This window comes from Chinchilla lanigera, unplaced genomic scaffold (assembly GCF_000276665.1).
Source record: "Chinchilla lanigera isolate Chin_1 unplaced genomic scaffold, ChiLan1.0 scaffold00055, whole genome shotgun sequence".
In the NCBI taxonomy this organism is placed as follows: Eukaryota; Metazoa; Chordata; class Mammalia; order Rodentia; family Chinchillidae; genus Chinchilla; species Chinchilla lanigera.
The window spans coordinates 8,064,735-8,084,821 of NW_004955456.1; the positions used below are offsets into that span (position 1 = coordinate 8,064,735).

Consider the following 20,087-nt stretch of genomic DNA (forward strand, 5'->3'; position numbering starts at 1 on the left):
CCCCAGCCCAACCACATGGTTCATAAAGTTTCATCAATATTCATCTAAGCAAACTGGCTGTGTGATTGCATTAAATTGTATAATGCTTCAATCAAAATGAAAGGAGCAGTAAAGGTAAAAGTGATACAAAACTGTCCTCTTTGAGAGGGAAATAATGGAGTATACCAAATAAAATATATCTTAATATACATAGTTACTATGGAATTATATTTTCTAATTAATTTTGCAACAAAAGTCTAGTAAGAAATTATCTTAAAAAACACAAAACATTTGTTTTTAAATCTACTTTTTGTGAGTTTAACCAAGAGCATTTTAATACCCTAATAAAACCCTATTGCTTTATTTTTAATGTCTATTAGTATAAGTTTGCTGTACATATGACTTACATTCATTGTGGGGAATTGGTACATGTAAATAACATATCTCAGTTACTTTTACTTTTCCTCACCCTCTCTTCCCTCCCTCTCCCTCCATCTCTAATTCCCTTTCACTTTTGTAGAGGATTTATCACCCTATTCCATAACATCTATCTTTTTAATTTTTTTCTGTCTTTTTGAGACGGTCTCACTATGCAGTTCATGCTGGCCTTGAGCTCACTTTGTAGCTGAGTTTGGCCTTGAACTCACAACAATCCTCCTGCTTCAAACTCCTGAGTGCTGGGATTACAGGTGTGTGCCACCAGGCCCAGCTCATAATATCTTCTACTTTGCTTTTTAAATTATTTATGCCTAGGGTTTCTCATATAAAAGAAACCATGCAATATTTAAGCTTGTGAGTCTGATTGATTTTACTTAACATTATAGCCTCAAGGTGGATCCATCTTCCTACAAATGACTCAGTTTGTTTTTGTTTTTGTTTTTGTTTTTTTGTCTTTTTGAGACAGGGTCTCGCTATGTAGTTCAGGCTGGCATTGAGCTCACTTTGTAGCCCAGGCTGGTCTTGAACTCAGCAATGATCCTCCTGCCTCAGCCTCCCGAGTGCTGGGATTACAGGTGTGTGCCACCACGCTCGGCCAGATTTATCCTTTATGGCAAAATAGTACTCCATTTGGTATCAATATCATATTTTCTTTAACCAATTATCTGGTGATGAACATTATAGACTTTTTTTTTTTGTCTTTTTGAGACAGGATCTCACTATGCAGTTCAGTCTTGCCTTGAGCTCACTTTGTAGCCCAGTCCAATCTTGAACTCACAATGATCCTCCTGCCTCAGCTGCCCGAGTGCTGGGATTACAGGCATGTGCCACCATACCCAGACACTTTCAAATCTTAGTTATTATGAATTGTGCTGTTATAAACATAAGTATACATGTATCATTGAAACATGAGGTCCTAAACTTTTTTAGGATGGTACCTAGAAAGGGAATATCTGGGTCTAATGGAATTTCTATTTTTAGTTGTTTGAGCAATCACCATACTGATTTCCGTAATTCTTTTATGTACTAGTTTACATACCCAATAGCAAGGTAGAAGGGTTCTTTTCACCCTGGAGTCTTGTGGCATTTGTTGTTGAGTTCTTGATGATGGCCATTCTTTCTGGGGTAAGGTGGAGTTTCAGTGTTGTTTTAATTTGTGTTTCTCAATGGCCAGAGATGCTGAGCATTTTTGTATATTTATTGGCTATTTTTATTTCTTCCTGAAATTCTGTAGTTAAAAATCAGAATCATGATAGTTCATGTAAATGTGGGTTTGGGTAGGGGCCTAGGGTGGTCCTTCTTGAAGTATGTCCACTTGGACTTGGGATGTTAACTACAAGGTTAACCCTGGCATGTTCTTCTGGTGACAGCAGAGGTGCAGGAAACTATGGTAAAAGAATTTTTATCACTTCATTAACTCTTTTTATACTGTAATATATTTTATTTTGTAAAATATTTACTGAGTGCCATATCTGTGCTAGTCTGTGTTACAGTGTTAATAAAATAGACAAGGTATCTTCTCCTAAGGATTTAACATTTTAGTTAAGGAAGATATACAATCAGTAAACAAGTTTTAAAAATCAGAACTCCAATGAGAGTTAAATGCTATGAAGACAATCTCATAGGTAGATGGGATACAGAATGGTGGGGCTCTACATTAGATAGAAGGGTAAGAAGAGACTACTTCTTGCGATCTTTGTCCTTCTTTATGTTGGTGCATGGCTGAGTCTGCAGTGTCTCACAGGCAGCCTTTGTTTTACAAAACTCTATTATTTCTTCTTCCAATTGTCTTCTCTCCTCTTCAAGCTTCATTATCTCCTCTTGTTGAATCCTTTTAAGGTGCTCAAACTTGTCCTGTAGCTATTAAAAAATGTGTAGTTATGGCCCTAAATACAGTGAGGCAGAAAACGTGAAAGAATACACTTGTCCTTTTCTTGATATCAAACAACCTAAAATTTGCTAATTAAATGTTCAGATACAAAATTTTCTTTTCAAAAAAAACAAACAAACAAACAAACAAAATTTTCTTTTCTTTTCTTTTTCTTTTCTTTTTCTTTTTTTTTTTTTTTTTTGGTACCAGGAATCAAACTCAGGATCTTGTGCTTGCCAGGCGGGCGCTTATACTGCTGAGCTATATCCCCGGCCCGAAATTTTCTTGATTTAAAAATTGAATGTGTTCTTATTGAATGAAACATAATAAAACACACAGTTGTGAACAAAACACGATTTTCATAAAAATTCCCTTTTTCCTAAAGAAAAACATTTTTGCTATAATTTCTCATTCAGCATTTTTCCTATAAATTCCCTTTTGACAAAGTTTGATAAGTCCATGATCATTAAAATGCACACATTGGAGGCAGGCAAGGTGGCTGAAAAGGGGTGTCCAGCATTTACCTGCTCTTCTGCAAAGAAGAACAGAAGCAACAGGCAGGCAGCTGCACACTGATATAAGTGAGCGTGGAAGAACACTGGAATTGAAAAGGGGGGGGGTAACAGAGACCTTGTAAAATTCTGGAGACCTGGAACAGTAGCATAGCAAGGGAACCAAAACGTCCTATTACTTGCCAACCTGGCCCCACAGCTGGGGAAAAGGCAGTCTCTCCTCTTCAGGGCTAAAAGTGAAAGCCTAGGTAAAGCCTATCAGCACAGACACTGACAATCCTGCTGATTGGAAACTTGCACTGGCCTTGCAGGTTTGTAGCCTAAATAGAAAACAGGCCTGAAATATGCATAGTAGTTTGACTATGGAATAGGAATTCAGTTCATTTCTCCCCCAGGATGCTGTACCTGGGAGCCACCTTGAGAAGGGACCTAGTTTATGAATTTAGATGCTTTAGAGGTGGAAAGACCGATATATTCCCATCTCTGGGACGCAGCAGACATCCGCTGCACTGGCCGAGCCAGTGGCTCCCTCATGAACCAGATTTGCTCAGTGGAACGACTGACACAAACAAGCCGAAAGTGCTGCACAGTGGGGAGTGGGTGTTGCAGTGTGAAAGGCAAGGGAGGGTGCCATGCACAAGAACTGTGGGATCAAGGAGCCTGATCTCTGAGACTGCAGATGTGGCCTGTGGCACGTGGTTTTACACAGGTGCCAGGGCTGAGAGCTGTTACTTATGCCATTCACAGGACTCCTCTCCCGGTGCCATGCACAGGGGCCTGTCACTAGCACACAAGAAGAGGAATTCTTATTTTTGACCATTGTTCTAACCCACTGTGGGAACCACTCAGACTGCTTCAAAGCTCAGGTGCATCTCAGAACACCCGAGGACGTGACCCCACTGCCTAGTGCAAGCACAAAGTGGGATACAGTTATGCAACCGTGACTTAGCAGTGGTCAACTCTGCATACACAAATGAGGCTATCACGTAAGAATGTAAATATGAGACAACAACTTGTGTAAGAATTATACAGTAAAGACACAGGTGGCTCTTGGGCTCCTGTGCTGTTGCTCTGCTCGTCTGCCTGCTACTGCTGTGTTGCTGATATCTGCCTCTTTGTATTTCTTTGGGGACCTTATTCTGAAAAACTGCTTCAGGCTTCTCAGCCCTGACACCCACACAAGCATGCTGGGGCAGATCTGAGGAATGGCAGCACAGCCCCAGCTAGAGCCCTGCCCCTGAAGCACACAGCCTAATAGGATCCTGAGGAAAACTGTCCCCAGCAGAGTTGGCTACACTCCAATGTCTCCTTCTTGTGAGCAGCTCAGGTAAGAGGAATTTTACCTCGATCCAGCCACAGTCCGCCTATGTTTCATCCCTAATGAGCACTACAACAAAGAAAATCAGGGGAGGGGAGCCTCTGACGTCCGCGCCATCTCTAGGCATACAGAGTGAGGAAGGTCCTGAGGTCCTGCTCCTAGGCAGACACATCCACAGTAGCAAAAGAAACAAGGAATAGCATGACTTTTTCTGCCTGCACATTGATGTGAGTCCACTGTGTCAGTCACACCCACACCTTGACTGAAAACATGCTACTGATAAGATTTGGTTTCAGTTTCACAGAATAAAAAAGAGTTATTCAAGCCTCGACCTCTCCCCCATAGCACCAGTACCTGCACTAGTGCCTAATCAGGGCACAGGTGCTTGTGGCTCCTCATCACTAGAGCAGCAGGCAATACTAGAGTCCCATTTCAGCAGGAGAGCCAACAACAGTGCCGGAAGAAATCCCTGTCATCCAAGAGGGGCCACCACTCCCATGGTAAGAGTAACCACGCAGGGTACATATTCCACTATGTACATCATACCTCTCTCACTTCCTTGGTTAGGTTAATTTCTAACTACTTAATTTTTCTTGGTGCTGTCTTAAATGGTATTTATTAGTTTCTTTCTCAGTGGGTTCTTCATTAGTGTACAGAAATGCTGTTGATTTTTGCATGTTAATTTTATAACCTGCTACATTACTGAACTTGGCTATTAATTGTTTGTTTTTGGTACCAGGAATCAAACTGAGGACCTTGCACTTGCCAGGCAGGTGCTGTGCCACTGAGCTCTATCCCCGGCCCTGGTTATTAATTCTAAAAGTCTATTGGTGGATTTTTTGGGGTCTTTCTGTGGAGGATCATGTCTTCTGCAAATAATGATAATTTGACTTCTTCTTTCATATATATATATATATATATCCCTATGTTTTCTTGCTTAATTTTTCTTACTAAAGTTTCCAGTATTAAGTTGACCAAGAGTGGTGATAGGGGACATCCTTATCTTCTTCCTGCTTTTAGAGGGAAAGCTTTCAGGTCTTCCCATTTAATATGATATTGGCAGTAGGTTTTGTGATAAATCTTTATCTGATTGAGGTAAGGTACTTCTATACCTATTTTCTTTACTGTTTTTATGGAAGAATATTGGATTTTGTCAAAGGCTTTTTCTGCACCTATTATGATGTGATTTTTGTCTTTGCTTTTGTTTATATGATGTACTACATTTATCAATTAGCATATATTGAACCAGCCTTGCACTTGTGGAATGATGCCTACTTGGTCATGATGTATGATCTTTTTGGCAATTCACTGCATTGTGTTTGACCATATCTTGTTGAGGATTTTTGCATCTATATTCAATAAAGAGATTGGACTATAGTTCTCTTTTGTGGTTAGATCCTTGTTGGATCTTGGAATTAGGGTAATGCTAGCTTCCGGGAATGGCTTTGGGAGTACTTCTTCCAATTTCATTAAAAAGCTTGAAGAGTGCTTGGTGTTAGAACTTTCCTGATGTTTATGTAGAATGAAGTATTGAACCTGTCTGGACCTGGGCTTTTCTTGGTTGGTTATTTATTACTGTTTCAGTTTCATTGGCTGTTATCAGATTATTCAGGGTCTTTAAATCTTCTTGGTTCAATTTTGGTAACTCATATGTATCTAGGAGTCTACCCATTTTTTATGAATTCTTCAATTTACTGGCATACAGGACTTGTGAAGTACCTGTTAATGTTTTTTTTTTTATTCCAGCAGTATCCATTGTGATTTCACCTTTTTCATTTCTACTTCCATTGCTTTGGGTCTTCTCTCCCCTTCTTTTGGTTAGATTGCCTATAGGTGTATTTTGTTAATTCTTTGGAAGAATCAACTCTTTGATTCATTCAAACTTTGTATTTCTTTTGTCTTAATTTCAATGATTTTTGCTCTGGTCTTTATAATTTCCCTCCTTGTACTAATATTGGGTTTGGGTTGTTCTTGTGTATCTAGAGCCTTGAGTGCAATGCTGGTTATTTATTTGGATTCATTCTGCTTTTGTGATGTAGGCATTCACACCTATAAACTCACCTCTTAGGACTACTGTCACTGTCCCATAAGTTCTGCTATGCTCTACTGGCATCATAATTTAATTCTAAAATCTGTCTTATTTTTTCCATAACCCATTGTTTAGTTAAGAGTGTATTGTTTAGTTTGCATATTTTTTGTGGGGTTTTGTCACTGATTTCTAACTTCTTTGTGCTATGATCTGATAACATGCACCATATAATTCAATTCTTTCACATTTCCTTAAGCTTGCTTTATTGGCTAGTATGTGGTCTATTTTGGAGAAAATTCCACATGCTGCTGAAAAGAATATGTATTCTACTGTTGGGTGGAACTCTCTCTATATATATCTATTGTCTATTTCTTCAAAGGTTTTGTTTAACTCTGGTATTTCTTTGTTGATTTTTTGTCTGTTTGATCTGTCTATTTATGACAGTAAGATATTGAGGCCCCCCACTGTAATTATGTTTATACTTATCTGATCTTTTATGTTCAGTAGTACTTGTTTTATGAAGTTAAGTGTGTCATTGTTTGGTGTATATATGTTAATAATTGTTATATCTTCCTGTTGGATTGTTCTCTTAATATGTAGTGACTTTCTTTGCCTCTTTTTCTTTCTTTGCCTCTTTTGATCAGTGGCTTGAAGTCCACTTTGTTTGAACACAGAATACCTATGTATTTAAATTTTTGGGGGGGTGTTCCTGTTGCATGAAGTATTGTTTTCTATTCTTTGGTTTTTAATCTGAGTTTCTTTTTGGGTTAAATGTGTTTCTTGATCCATTCTGCCAGCCTGTGTCTTTTGATTAGGGAACTAAGACCACACACATTGAGAGTTATTATTGATAGTTACTGACTTAATCTTGTTGTTGACTTATTTCCTGTTGTTGATTCCCTGCTTTTACCTTCTATTTACCTGTTCACCCTACCTGGTGTATTCACTCTATTCAACATTTTATCAATGATAGCTTCATTGTCTCTTTCTAGATTATCTTTGAGAACTTTTTGGTTTGATGGTCATGAATTTCTTTTGGTTCTCTTTATCATGAAAGTATTTTAATTCTCCATCATTTTCAAAGGTGATTTTCCAGGATATGTCAGGCTTGGTTGGAAATTATTTTCACTTAGAGCTTGAAACACTTCACTCCCAAGCTCTCCTAGCATTTAAGGTTTGTGTTGAAAAGTCTGCCACAATTCTAATGGGTTTTCCTGTAAGAGTGTTTCATTGTTTTTCTCTAACCACTTTTATGATTCTGTTCTTGTGTTCAACTTCCTAGATTTTGATTATGATGTGTTATGGAGATGCCCTTTTCTGATCATGGCTATTTGGTGTTCTGCATGCCTCACTTGTCTGTATGTTAAATTCTTTTCCCTTATTTGGAAACTTTTTTTGCTATTATTTCAATAAACATTATTATGCCATTTATGCTATCTTCTGATTCTTCACTAATTCAAATTTATCTTAGATTAGTCTTTGTATCACTTAAGAGGTGGATCATTTTTCATGTTTTCTTGTTGTTTTTAAGCTATCTTTCATTAATTAATTGGTCACCAACAAAAGCCCTGTCTCCTAGTTCTGACACTATTCTCATATTGATCTCCTGAATTTCTATTTGGAACTTTTTTATGGACTAGTTCTTTTCTGTGGTGGTCATGAATGTTTTACATCATTTTGTTTAATTCTTCACTATCTTTTTGTCAGTGTCTTCCATAAACTCACTGATAATTGTATTTATTTGGCCAAGAATTTTTTCAAAGCATGTTTGGGAGAGAATGGTGATGTGGCCAAACAGCTATTTACTAAAGAAATTAATATTTGTAGAAAGATGACAGGATTTATTCATCAAGACAATGGGAGAATGACCCTGAATGTACCTCAGAGATATTCAAGGAAAGTAAGGACACCAAAGGCAAGATTTCCAGAGAGGAAGAGAAGTTCTCTAGGGACCTCAGCATTTGCTGTTCTTCTCCACTTTAGGACTCAGCTCCACTAAATGCAGTTCGATGCCTCTTTGTAACCCTAGTAATTATTCAAGTGAGCCCAACTGTGGTTCAACCTGATGATCTGGAAGGCACGAGTCATAAAACTTGGCAGCACTCATGGTGCTAATTCTGCTGGCATGCACACTGTAAGAGCTGTTGGGCTATGAAGTCCCAACCTAGACTTCAGAGAATATCACGAATGGTCTGAGGACTCAAGTAGTCCTTCTCACAGGAATATTAGCCATTGCAGAGAGTACCCATGAGCAATGCTTTATAACTGAGGCCACTACAAAGAGTCTCCAATAGGGGAATCCCTTGTGCAGCCAGGAGCTTGAGGCAACACCCAAGACTGCAGAACTGCAGAGTTCCCAGAATGCAGCTCAATTCTGGGAAGGCTTGGGAATCAGATCCCAATTTGTGAGGCTGCCGGTAAACTGAGCCCAGCAAAACCCTGTGGGTAATGCTGCGACCTTCAGTGCCCAGCCCCTTGCTACCGTATATCAGAGATGCAGAACATTTAAGTAGAGGGTAGAATTTTGTAAAGGCCACATCCAGATTTTTCATAGTGAATTGCTACCTTTTGAGGAATAGCAAATTTTTTCCAAAAACATCAACTAGTATCTTGAGATTACTCCCAATAGGACACCTAAAAATAAATACAGATTGTCATCAAACTGGCAGTAAGTACTTGCCTCTTTTTCAGCATCTTTAAATGCTGTTTCTCTATCCTTTACTTGTTGCATAAACCTTTTTTTCAACTCTTCTTCCTCCCTGTGACATTGTTCATAGAACTGTAGTCTTTTGGCTTCATATATCTCTTGAAAACTGAAAAAAAAAAGAGTTTCCATTCTTATATACAAATATTGACATAAATAAACATGTAAATAATATATTTGTATATTAGGTCCCATAAAATGACATTTACAAATATTCTGTTTTGTGTATCAGCACCGAATGGAAATTTCATTATCATGGGACATACAAATTATAACACAATATTTATACAAAAGTAAATGTAGAGAATAAATAAAAACACTTATATCAATGACTTCTTATACTCCTGCTTTACATTATATCATCCTTCACATCTTTTGAAAATAAAATTTGAGGAAACCTCCAAGGTCTAACAGTGTTTTCAAAATAGTTCAAATAAAGCAAAGCACCAGTTAATTATTCACTTAAGTAGTACAATTATGGTTGTACTCACAGAGCCATAGTGAATATAACTGAATTATACTACTATACCTAATTTTGCAGTATAAATACTATTCTTCTTCAATATATCTAAAAGCATCTGCTTTCAGCAGAAGCATTCTGACTTCTAGCAAAGTATATTGCAAATTTTCAACTCTTTCTTCCATCAAACCTTCTCATTATCTTTTGACAATTTTTGTCAGTCTTTGCTAATACCTGACAATTTCATCCTTGAGCATATGCTTTGCATAAACACAAAAATTTAAGTAAAGTGATATTTTTGGATATACATTTCAATATATGACATAAATATGGCCTTTCATTTTTATTTCTACTATTTCCATCTAGGTTTGAAAATGATTAAAACACCTGTAATTCACAATGGCCCAGGATGAAAGAAGTACAATTATTCTTATATGATTGAGTTATTAAGTACAGTTATCCTCAAATGATTGTATCTTGTGGCCTTTTAAATGACCTATTCAGTTGTGATAGCAATTTCTGCACTCACCTAATAGGCTGATTGTCTGGGCCCACATCAGTAAAACCCATTTTCCTCAGTTTTCTGTACCTATAGCATTCATAGTGATGAATGTGGGTTTGTTCTTTTAGGTCTTCCATATTGGTACGAAGAAGCATATCCCGGAGCTTAACAAAGTCACAGTGATTTTCATTTTCCACTAGTTATAAAAATAAAACCCAAAATACTTTCAATCGTTGGCAGTCAACAAACATTCTTAAATAAAAGCATGGATGAAATGCATTTAAAACAATACACAAGTAATCAATCTGAGTAACAGCTATAATTCTAGATACTAGTCCTCTGAGGAATTGCTGGCAAAGTGCTTTTCCTACTCACTCTGTTGGTTGGTTGTCTCTTCACTCTGTTGGTTGTTTCCCTTGCTATGCTGAAGTTTTTCAATTTGATATGACCCTACTTGTTGATTATTGGTGTTTCAATTTTAAAAACAACATTTAGAAACCAATATAGGCAGAAATATTCCATTTCTAAAAATTTTTTACTATAAGCATATAAACAAAACAATAAATCTCCATACATTACAATATCCTAACTTGCCATGCAGTTAAGTAACTAATATAAATGTTGAAGGTATAATATAGCCAGATGTCAGTTGTACTTCTTTGTTTTGAAAAAGTTTATCATTTTTATTGCCCACTTAAAGGCTTTATAAATTAGGTGGTGGTTTAGGTTACTCATGTAAACACTAAGTATTTATGCTGTGGTTCTGTTCAAAGCGTTCTGCATGTCATGGTTCAAGCATAGAGATGAAATATGAAATATCCGGTAAACAAGGGAGTCCTGCTCAGTTTCTGCGTATTTTTGTCTAAACCAATATCTGTTGAATTTCTGTGAGACTGGATCAAAGTCAAAGGAAGCATTATCTTAAATGAAATAGAACCTTTATTCCTCGTTAGTAACTGTTAATTTATAGGTTAACAAGAGTTGCCAATACTGGCTGAAGTCAAAATGCTATTTTGAGACAGTAGATGATGTATGTTGTGTATCTGACTGAATCATCCAAGAATCTGCTTTGTTCATATTTACCTTGCAAAACTCCCCAAGGGTAGTGACGGCCTCTGACCACCCTTTTTCCAACTTTCACTTCATCCGTACTCCCTACCACAGCAAAAGGTAATATTGCCTAGGGAAGAAGAATAACATAAACTGAATTCCCTCATAACAATCAGAGTCACTGCATCATTCATTTTTCTGTTATGGAAATAGCAGAGGCAGTAATATCACAATGAATTTAAATAAATAACATATCTACCCTGCATCTGGTTTTAAAACGTAGAAGAAAAGACATGGTAAATGACTTTGGGAAGCGCTATTTCATGCTGTGTGCACAACTGAAAACTATCTATTTAGTACTGCCTAAAGCAAGGCATGACGTTGTGTGCAATACAAAAGAAAAGATTTTGAGTGGATATATAATTTTCCTCAAACTATTTGTACCCCAGGACACAGGCACTGCTGAGGAAATAATATTCAAGCCACATTTAAAGCCAATATAGAAACTATAAGACAAAGGTATTAAAATTATAAAATATATTATAATCATCATATAAAATAAATAATTATATAAAATTGTAATATATTAAAATATAATAAATTAAAATTACATTAATATTGGTATAGTAATTCATTAATTGATGTGTAATATAAAATATATGAATATATATATCCCAATGGATTCTAAGTATAATTAGAGCACAAGGGGCTACTTGTGATCTTAAGGGTCAGAAGGATTCTGAAAAATAAAATGTAACCCAAAGGATAGAGGATGATAAGCAAAATAAGAAGAGCAACCAAAGGTAGGAAGGTTTTGGACCATATACAAAGGCAGGAATATTCTTTTTTTTTTTTTTTTTTTTGTCTTTTTGAGACAAGATCTTGCTGTACAGTTCAGGCTGGCCTTGAGCTCACTTTGTAGCCCAGGCTGGTCTCGAACTCGCAACAATCCTCCTGCCTCAGCCTCCCGAGTGCTGGGATTACAGGCGTGCACCACCACGCCCGGCAAAGGCAGGAATATTCAATGTAGATTCATGGTCTGTCAGAAGTTGTAATGAATCCCAGTGGCAGAAAAGAGACTAATAGAGTATATATGAGTCGGAATTTTGACATAATGGAAATGTCTAAGGTTAAAATGATTAACAATTGTGTTAAATACTTAATATTGAACTATTAATTGGCCATGTTGAAAAATTACTCCATAAAAAGATTCTTTACAGTTAAGCACTTAGAGGTACAATTTTCAAGACATAATATAAAGGAGGCCACAATTTTCAAAATATGGAAACTAAGACAATCAGTAACAAGAAAAACTTTGGAAACTAAACAACTTACTTTTGAACAATTAATAGACCAAGAAAGAAGTCTAGAACAGAATTTTAAAATTTCTTGAAAGAAATGAAAATGCAGAGAAAATGTCCCCAAACTTATGGGATAACAGCAAAAGCACTACTAAGGGGAAAATGAAAGAAATCAATAACCATGCTAAACCGGGTGTGCTGGCACATGCCTGTAATCCCAGCACTTAGGAGGCTGAGGCAGGAGGATTGCTACAAATTGAAAGCCAGCCTGGGCCACATAATTTCAAGGTCAGTCTGGACTACATAGTGAGACCCTGTTTCCAAAAGAATAACCCTCAAAACAAAACAAAAACAAAAACTAACCACATTAAACAGTAAAAACATCTCAGATAAACAACCTATACCTCAAGGATCTAGATAAAGAACAACAAGCTAAATTAGTAGAATGAAAGAATTAATGAAAATCAGAAAATAAGTAAAATGGAGACTAAAAAATCAAAAGATCAGTGAAAGAAAGACCAGGTTCTTTGAAAAGAAAATAAACAACCCAGACAGACTAAGAAAAAATGAGAGAGAGAAAATCAAATAAGACCAGAGATAAAAGGAGAGAGATTATAACTGGTATCATAGAAACATAAAAGATCACTAGAGATTATTGTGAAGAACTAATGGATAAATTCCTAAACACATACACCTCACTAATATTGAATCACGAAAAAGTAGAAAACATAGAGACCAATAAAAGTAACAATACTGAATCAGATATTAAACGATAAGACCAAACATAATTTCACTGCCAAATTCTGGGACACCAGGCAGTGTGCTCCTGATAGGACAGTGGATGAAGTCATGTGTGTGAAGCCAAAGGTGTAATAGAGACCCCAGAAGTTAGGAGAAGCCAGGAATGTGGATCATCTGAGGAAAACTGAAAGGGCCAAGCAAAGCTGGCCTAAGAGAGAAGCCATGGGAGCTACAAGCACGGAGCGTGCCATAGGGGCGGAGCCACCCAAGCCCTTTGGAGTTCACCTCTTGCCACAGATTGCAGCAGATGCTGGATGTGGACCTACAGGATTTAATGTTCGTCCTCTTGTATTTTGGGCTTGCTTTGGTCCCATTCCTTTCTATTCCCCTATTTAAACTTTCTAGAATGGGAATATTTATTTTGTGCCATTGTGTGTTCGAAGTGTGTAGCTTTTGCTTTTTTTTTTTTTTTTTTCTTTTTTTAAATTTCTACAGGGGCTCACAGTTAAGAATTTACCTTACATGTCAGAGGAGACTTTGGATTTAAACTCTTCAGCAATGCTGAAACTGTTAGGAGTTTGGCAACTCTTAGAGATGGACTAAATGCCTTTTTCATAAAGGGATGTCCATTAGTATTTTGGCCAGGAGTCTTGGGGCAGCAGTTGGGGTGGAATATTATGACTTGTGTCTAGATGTCCCTCCAAAGCCTCGAGTGCTCATAGGTGGGGCTTTTCAGTGCTGGCTGGACCTAGAGTGTGTGATACCGGGGTTAAACATGTGTGGTACTAAATTAGTTCTCTGAGCCGGGTGTGGGAGCTCATGCCTGTAATCCCAGTACTTAGGAGGCTGAGGCAGGAGGATCCTTGCGACTTCGAGACCAGTCTGGGCTACAAAGTGAGCTCAGGGCCAGCCTGAATTGCATAGTGAGACCCTGTTTCAAAAAAAGAGACTAAATTAGTCCACTGATTGGAATTAGCATAGTTCTGGGTGTGGCTGAGTAGATTTACCAAAGACAGAGGCCCCACCCTGGGTGAGTGGCACCACCCAAAATGTGGGTAGTTTGGATGGGAAAAAAGGGAAAGGCAGGCTTGCTTCACTGCTTGCCGCTTGCCACCTGCTGCCTCCTGCCTGCTCTGCTGCGCACTGCTTTGCCCCTGTGATGCTCCCAGCCACGCCACCCTCCTTGGAGCTGGCTGACCGTGGACTGAAACTGGTACTGACTGTGAGCTAAAAGGAAGCTCTCCCCCTTCAGCCTGTGGGTGTCAGATATATTGTCTCTGAAGTGCAGAAAGTAACTAGGACATCCTTGATGAAGACAGATCCAAAAATCCTCAACAAAATCGTACTAAACTGAATTAAAAATCACATTAGCAATGTTATTCCCCATAACCAGGGATACAAAAGCAGTTCAACTACACAAATCAATGACCATGACACACTGTATCAATGGAATAAGGGAAAAACACTTCTCAGTCATCTCACATGATACAGAAAAGACTTTTCAAAAATTCAGTATCTCTCCTTGACAAGAACGATTAATAAATTAGGCCTATGAGGAGCATACCTCAACACCACAAAGGCTATGTATCATAAGGCAATGCCTGATATTACATTAAATAGGAAAAGCTGAAGGTTTTTAAAAATGTGAAACAAAACAACGATGATCATTTTCACCACTTTTATTCAACATAGCTGTGGGAGTCCTTGCCATGGGAATTATGCAGCAGAAAGGATGAAGGGACCTTCAACTGGAGAAGAAGTAATCAAATACTGTACACAAATATATAGCAACACTTTTCATAACATCCAAAATGTGGAACAAGCCCAACTAGTTCAGTTAATTAATGGATCCATAAAATATGGTAAAGTCGCAGGATAATATTTGGCCACAAAGAGGAATGAAGTACTGATGCATGCTAAATGATTGGTAAACTCTGAGAACAGTAACCTAAGTGAAAGAAAAAGACACAAAAGATTATGTACATTGTTTAACTAATTTAAAGTGTCCAGAAGAGAGGAATCTACACATAGAGATATAATGTAAGTTAATGGTTGCTCAGAACTCAAGAAAGGACAACATCGGAGAAATCAGCAAGAGAAGAGCTAAAGGACAAGGGATTTCTTCTTGAAGCAATGAAAATACTCTAAAATTGCCAAGGTGGCTGCATATATCTGTTAATGTACTAAAATCATTGAACTGAATACTTTAAAAGAGTGAACAGTAAAGTATGTGAACTAAATTTAAACAACACTATTTTTTATTTTCAAAAAGTTGATTCTTGGCAAGCATTTTCAAAATCAAAAAAATTTCCCCTCACTGGATTTTGGGGGAAAACACATTGTTTATTGACTCTTTTTCAGATACAGGTGACAATGTATTACTAATATTGTAACTTCTAAACTATACTTCATTTGCACATGAAACAATTAATATTCAACCGTTCAGAAGCTTACATTCATTGAGGAGTTTATCTGAGCAACAGTTTCATCGTCTGTTGGGAAGTGATATATCTGGATGCCACTGCTGATCAATTCACTCATTATCTTACTCTTGAACTTCTGCAAATCATTTTTAGAAACTGTATCTGCTTTGGCAATCAATGGTATAATGTTCACCTATTAAGAAGGAAACAAAATTTCACGCATGAAGATTCACTGTTTATCCTGTAGTACTCACAGTCTAACATTTATAACCTCTGGAAATAAATCTCTGTGACTGGCTGTCAGTCCCCCCTTCACAAATTGTTTTCCTCAAACCATCGATGAAGAACTTGGAAAATCCATTTTTTATCAGAATGCAGGTTTAGAACACTCCGTCTTTTCTCTTATAAAAATCTCTGTTATTTCCAACCCATCTGAACTTAGTAAAGTATAATAGGATGAACTAGGCTGTTTATTTCATTATCAATTTTATTTCCTATTAAACTGAGTTATGAGAATGAGAGACCACTCATATTTTAGAAGAGATAGCGCCTTCCTTTTAAGCATTATTCGTGTTCACTACTTTCTCCATGAAAACATACTGATCAGTGCTCTGTTACCATGTACTTATTGTACGTATATGCACTCACAGGCAGATTTGCGTGTGTTTTTCAATGACCACCTCAAACTAATGCAAACATTTTTATTACCAAATTCAAAAGGCTGACAGTATGTGCGCCTATGAATGAAAACCACTTTGTTAGCAAGTATGTTCGTCTGTAATTAAATAAAGGAATTATTCCCACATTTGAAGTTAAATATCTGCAGGTTGAGATTGGATGTTTTATTTATAAACATTTTCCTAGTTCTACAGTATGGTCACATCTTTGTCTATGTGTTTAGATTTAGATAAATTTTATAGAAAATATTAATATGGGAAATTCAAAAATATTACTTTTAAAATATCTTATTAAATAATAGCTACAAGGGGCTGGGGATTTAGCTCAGCAGCACAGCGCCTGACTGGCAAGCGCGAGGTCATGAGTTCGATTCCCAGTACCAGAAAAAAACAAAACAAAACAAAATAATAGCTACACATGTTAAAATCTATACTATAGTAAGAATTATTAAGTATCAGTTTTAGGTAGATTGGTTTTGTTTTAGATTTCTCAAAGCACATTTTTAAATACCTGGGAGAATTTGAGTTTTCAGTATTATAATATAGATAGTCAAAATTTTGTATAGTATTTCAATATAGAGTTTCCAGAAAAAGAGCAGACAATTGCTGAGGTCGATTCATCCTTAAAGTAGATTTTTACAACTGTACTGGGCAGGCAGCCTGGAAAAGATATCTTGCAGTGACAGTAAATCATGCACACGTAGAAAACAGAAACTTCCTGTGTTAATAATTACTGAAATGTTCATATTTGAGGGGGGAAATACATTTACTGCCAAAAGAACTCAACTAGAGAAAGAGAACACAACAGATATGTGTGTGTATGTATGTATTCATCCTTGAACTTGTTGCCACTTGATATTACACACTAAGTTTTTTCCAGATTGAACAATACACAACAAATGTTAAGACTTTTTGATTTTTTTTGTTTTTTGAACCGGGAATTGAACTCAGGACCTCATGCTTGCCAGGCAGGTGCTGTGCCGCTGAGCTATATCCCCAGCCAAAGATTTTTTGAAAAAGAGCCTAAAATTAGAGCCTTTTCTGTGCAACCAAGAAAGCTAACGACAATGTGTTTTATTTATTTACAACAATCTGATGATGTGGCAGTTTCATTCATAGGGATGGTGCTTCTCTATGGGAAAATAAACACTTCTAACTTTCATGTGAAGTTATTTTAAATGGATATAAGTAAGAGCTACATACGTAGTACAGAGGAAGAGATTGAGTCTTTACAATTTTCCCAAAGCCACACAGGCTGACAAGCAGTAGGTTAGGTTTTGAAATCAGACAACTTGAAACAATGGCCCAGGATTTTAATCACAGAAAGCTCAAGAGGCTTTCCCAAGGCCACAGAAACTAAGGTGTGATAAAGTATTTAAAAAGTGCTTCCACTGACAGCAAATCCTTTGAATTTTTTTTCTGGCATTTAAATTCTTTTTTTTTTTGGTACCGGGAATCAAACTCAGGACCTTGCACTTGTTAGGCAAGCACTTGTGCTGCTGAGCTATCTCCTGAGCCCTTAAATTGACTTAATAGAATAATTTTCCATATACTCAAAATAAATGATAAACTAAAAAAATGATTAGAAAGTGGATCAAATAAATAGGGCCTCATAAAATTCATCAAGATTTTTCTAAAAACACAGGAATAAGCAGCCTGTCGAAAAGGAAGCCCACATGGGTCCCATGTTTTTGCTGGAAAGAATTTTATATATATATATATATATATATATATATTTTTTTTTTCCCTTTCTACATAGCAAGAAGTAGCTGCTTGGATGTTACCCATTGTGAATCCTTCCTGGCAGGACTTATAGACAGAATCGAAAAACCTTCATGTATCACAGTATCAGTGGCACCAGAGGTAAATAGGGTTATTTTATAGTACCACAGAGTAAATTTGATTTCAAAAATACAGGCAAATGCCCATGACCTGAATTAGCATTCAATCAGAGAAAAAACCCTAACTAAATTTTTTTACATGCCTGTCCTTCTACTAAGGTCCAATCTAAAATAAATGTATGTAAAAAGTAATTTAACACTGAAATGATTAAATGTTGAGTTGTCCCTACCACTAAATTCGTATGTTGAAGCCCCAGCCTTCAGTATCTCAGACTTTAAAGAAGTGATTCAAGTTCAATGAGGCTCAACAGTGGGTCTAGTCCAGTTTGCTTTGTGTCCTTCTAAGAAGAAACTCGGACGTACAAACACCAGAAGGCCATGTGACGGTGAAGACCCCCAACCAAGAAGAGAGGGTTCAGCAGAAACAGACCTTGCCAACACCCTGATCTTGGACTACGAGCCTCCAGGACTGTGAGAAATGCTTCCTCCCTGTTTAAATCGTCCAGTCTATGGGATTTTGTTATTGAGGTGCCATAAAGTGAGTTCAAATACTCTAAAGGCTCGCAGGAAAAGGTATTACAATACATACATACATTATAAAATAAAGGGACGTGCATGCGGATGCACCAAGATACTGTACATTACCACAAAATCAACAGTAAATACTAGAGGTCAATGGATTGACCAAACACACCTTTCTGTCAATGCTCTTCATTGTCAGCAGATCAAGAGACTTCAGAGAATGTCCTGTGGGTGAGATGAAGTAGAGGCACACATGGATACGAGAGTCTTGATACTTGAAGGAGCGCTTAATCTTCAGTTCTTCCTGAAGATAGGCCTCAAACTGAGCATCTATGTAGTCAATTATGGGTTGGTAGCTAAAAAATAAACATTTGGCATAATAAATTAATAAACTGAATCCGATTTTTCAACCATCAAATAAACAGTATGTATGCCAAACAGTTTTCCACATGGATACAAATTAGGTACTGTGCATCCATCCAAAGATAATTCTAGGCTGGAGGCGTAACTCAGTGGTGGGGTGTAGCTCGGTAGTAGAAAGCACAGCATGTCCAAGGCTGGATTCAATCCCTAACACCAAAACAGAAAACCGCAATTCCAAACCAGTAGTTAGGCCCTTGTTTTTTACGGTTAAATGGCAAAACGAGCAGTCAATTTAATACAATTACAATCAGAAACCAAACTTTTTATGTGGATATGTTTAACCAAAGAAAACCAAGGAAACCATCCATCCTTGGTTCTATACATCAGGTTTTATTCTGAAGTTAAAACATTAACGCAGTGTGGTATCAGGAGATGCAGACAAAGACACTGAAGCACAAGATAACTGTGAGGTGTGATAGAAATGTTTTATGTTATGAGTAAAATGGCACTTTTGAAGGTACAGAAATGCACCACAAAGAGTGAATCTTGCTATATGTAAAATTTAAAAACAGCAATCTAAATAAATAAGCTAGGGCTGGGGATATAGCTCAGTGGCATAAGCACCTGCCTGGCAGGCGCAAGGTCCTGAGTTCGATCCCTGGTACCGCAAAAATAAATAAATAAGCTAATGTGTAAAGAGGCAGAGAAAGAGTAGGGGAACCAACATATTGTGGGGGGGACCAACAAACTACATTTAGATATAGTGATGAAGCAAAATAAAAGGAAATGTCTGAGTGTACTGTAGATGAAAGTAAAATGAAATCTGTATCATCTTTTAAAATACCAAGGAGAGTATGGGAGAAATAGAAAATGAAATAAAACTAGAAAAACAGATCTATTTTTTAAATAAACAGGATAACCATAGCAAAAGGTGTAAGGAAGGAAAGAACTTACCAAGGTAACTGTGGAAAACCATGTTTTATCTGAACACAGTATAGCTAAAAGCAAAAAGAACTGTAAGTGGATGCTATGTTCTAGTTAGTACATTTCTATTTCACAGGAAATGGGCTAATAACTTTAATACTTCCTTGAGGTAGAGGGAAGGATTTTCAAAATCTTCACCATAGAGAGATGACAAAGTTGGGGCTGGGGCAGCGCAAGGTCTTGAGTTCAATTCCTGGTATGAAAAGAAAGAAAGAAAGAAAAAAGAAAGAGAGAGAAGAGAGAAAGAGAGAAAGAGAGAAAGAGAGAAAGCGAGAAAGAGAGAAAGAAAGAAAGAAAGAAAGAAAGAAAGAAAGAAAGAAAGAAAGAAAGAGAAAGAAAGAAAGAAAGAAAGAAAGAAAGAAAGAAAGAAAGA

The 20,087-nt window shown here is 37.0% G+C and overlaps 1 protein-coding gene across 1 annotated transcript in view; it reads right to left on the minus strand.

The window, feature by feature from the left end:
- Positions 1–1,835: 1,835 nt before the first annotated feature.
- Sept14 (septin 14) overlaps positions 1,836–20,087 on the minus strand; it is a 35,749-nt gene continuing 17,497 nt past the window's right edge. The window contains exons 5-10 of the mRNA XM_005396691.2: positions 18,540–18,723; positions 15,359–15,520; positions 10,896–10,992; positions 9,840–10,008; positions 8,827–8,959; positions 1,836–2,277 (exon numbers count right to left, since the gene is read on the minus strand). Coding sequence (XP_005396748.1) covers positions 2,098–2,277; positions 8,827–8,959; positions 9,840–10,008; positions 10,896–10,992; positions 15,359–15,520; positions 18,540–18,723 — 925 coding nt within the window. The 3' untranslated portion in view covers positions 1,836–2,097. The remainder of the gene's footprint in view (positions 2,278–8,826; positions 8,960–9,839; positions 10,009–10,895; positions 10,993–15,358; positions 15,521–18,539; positions 18,724–20,087) is intronic.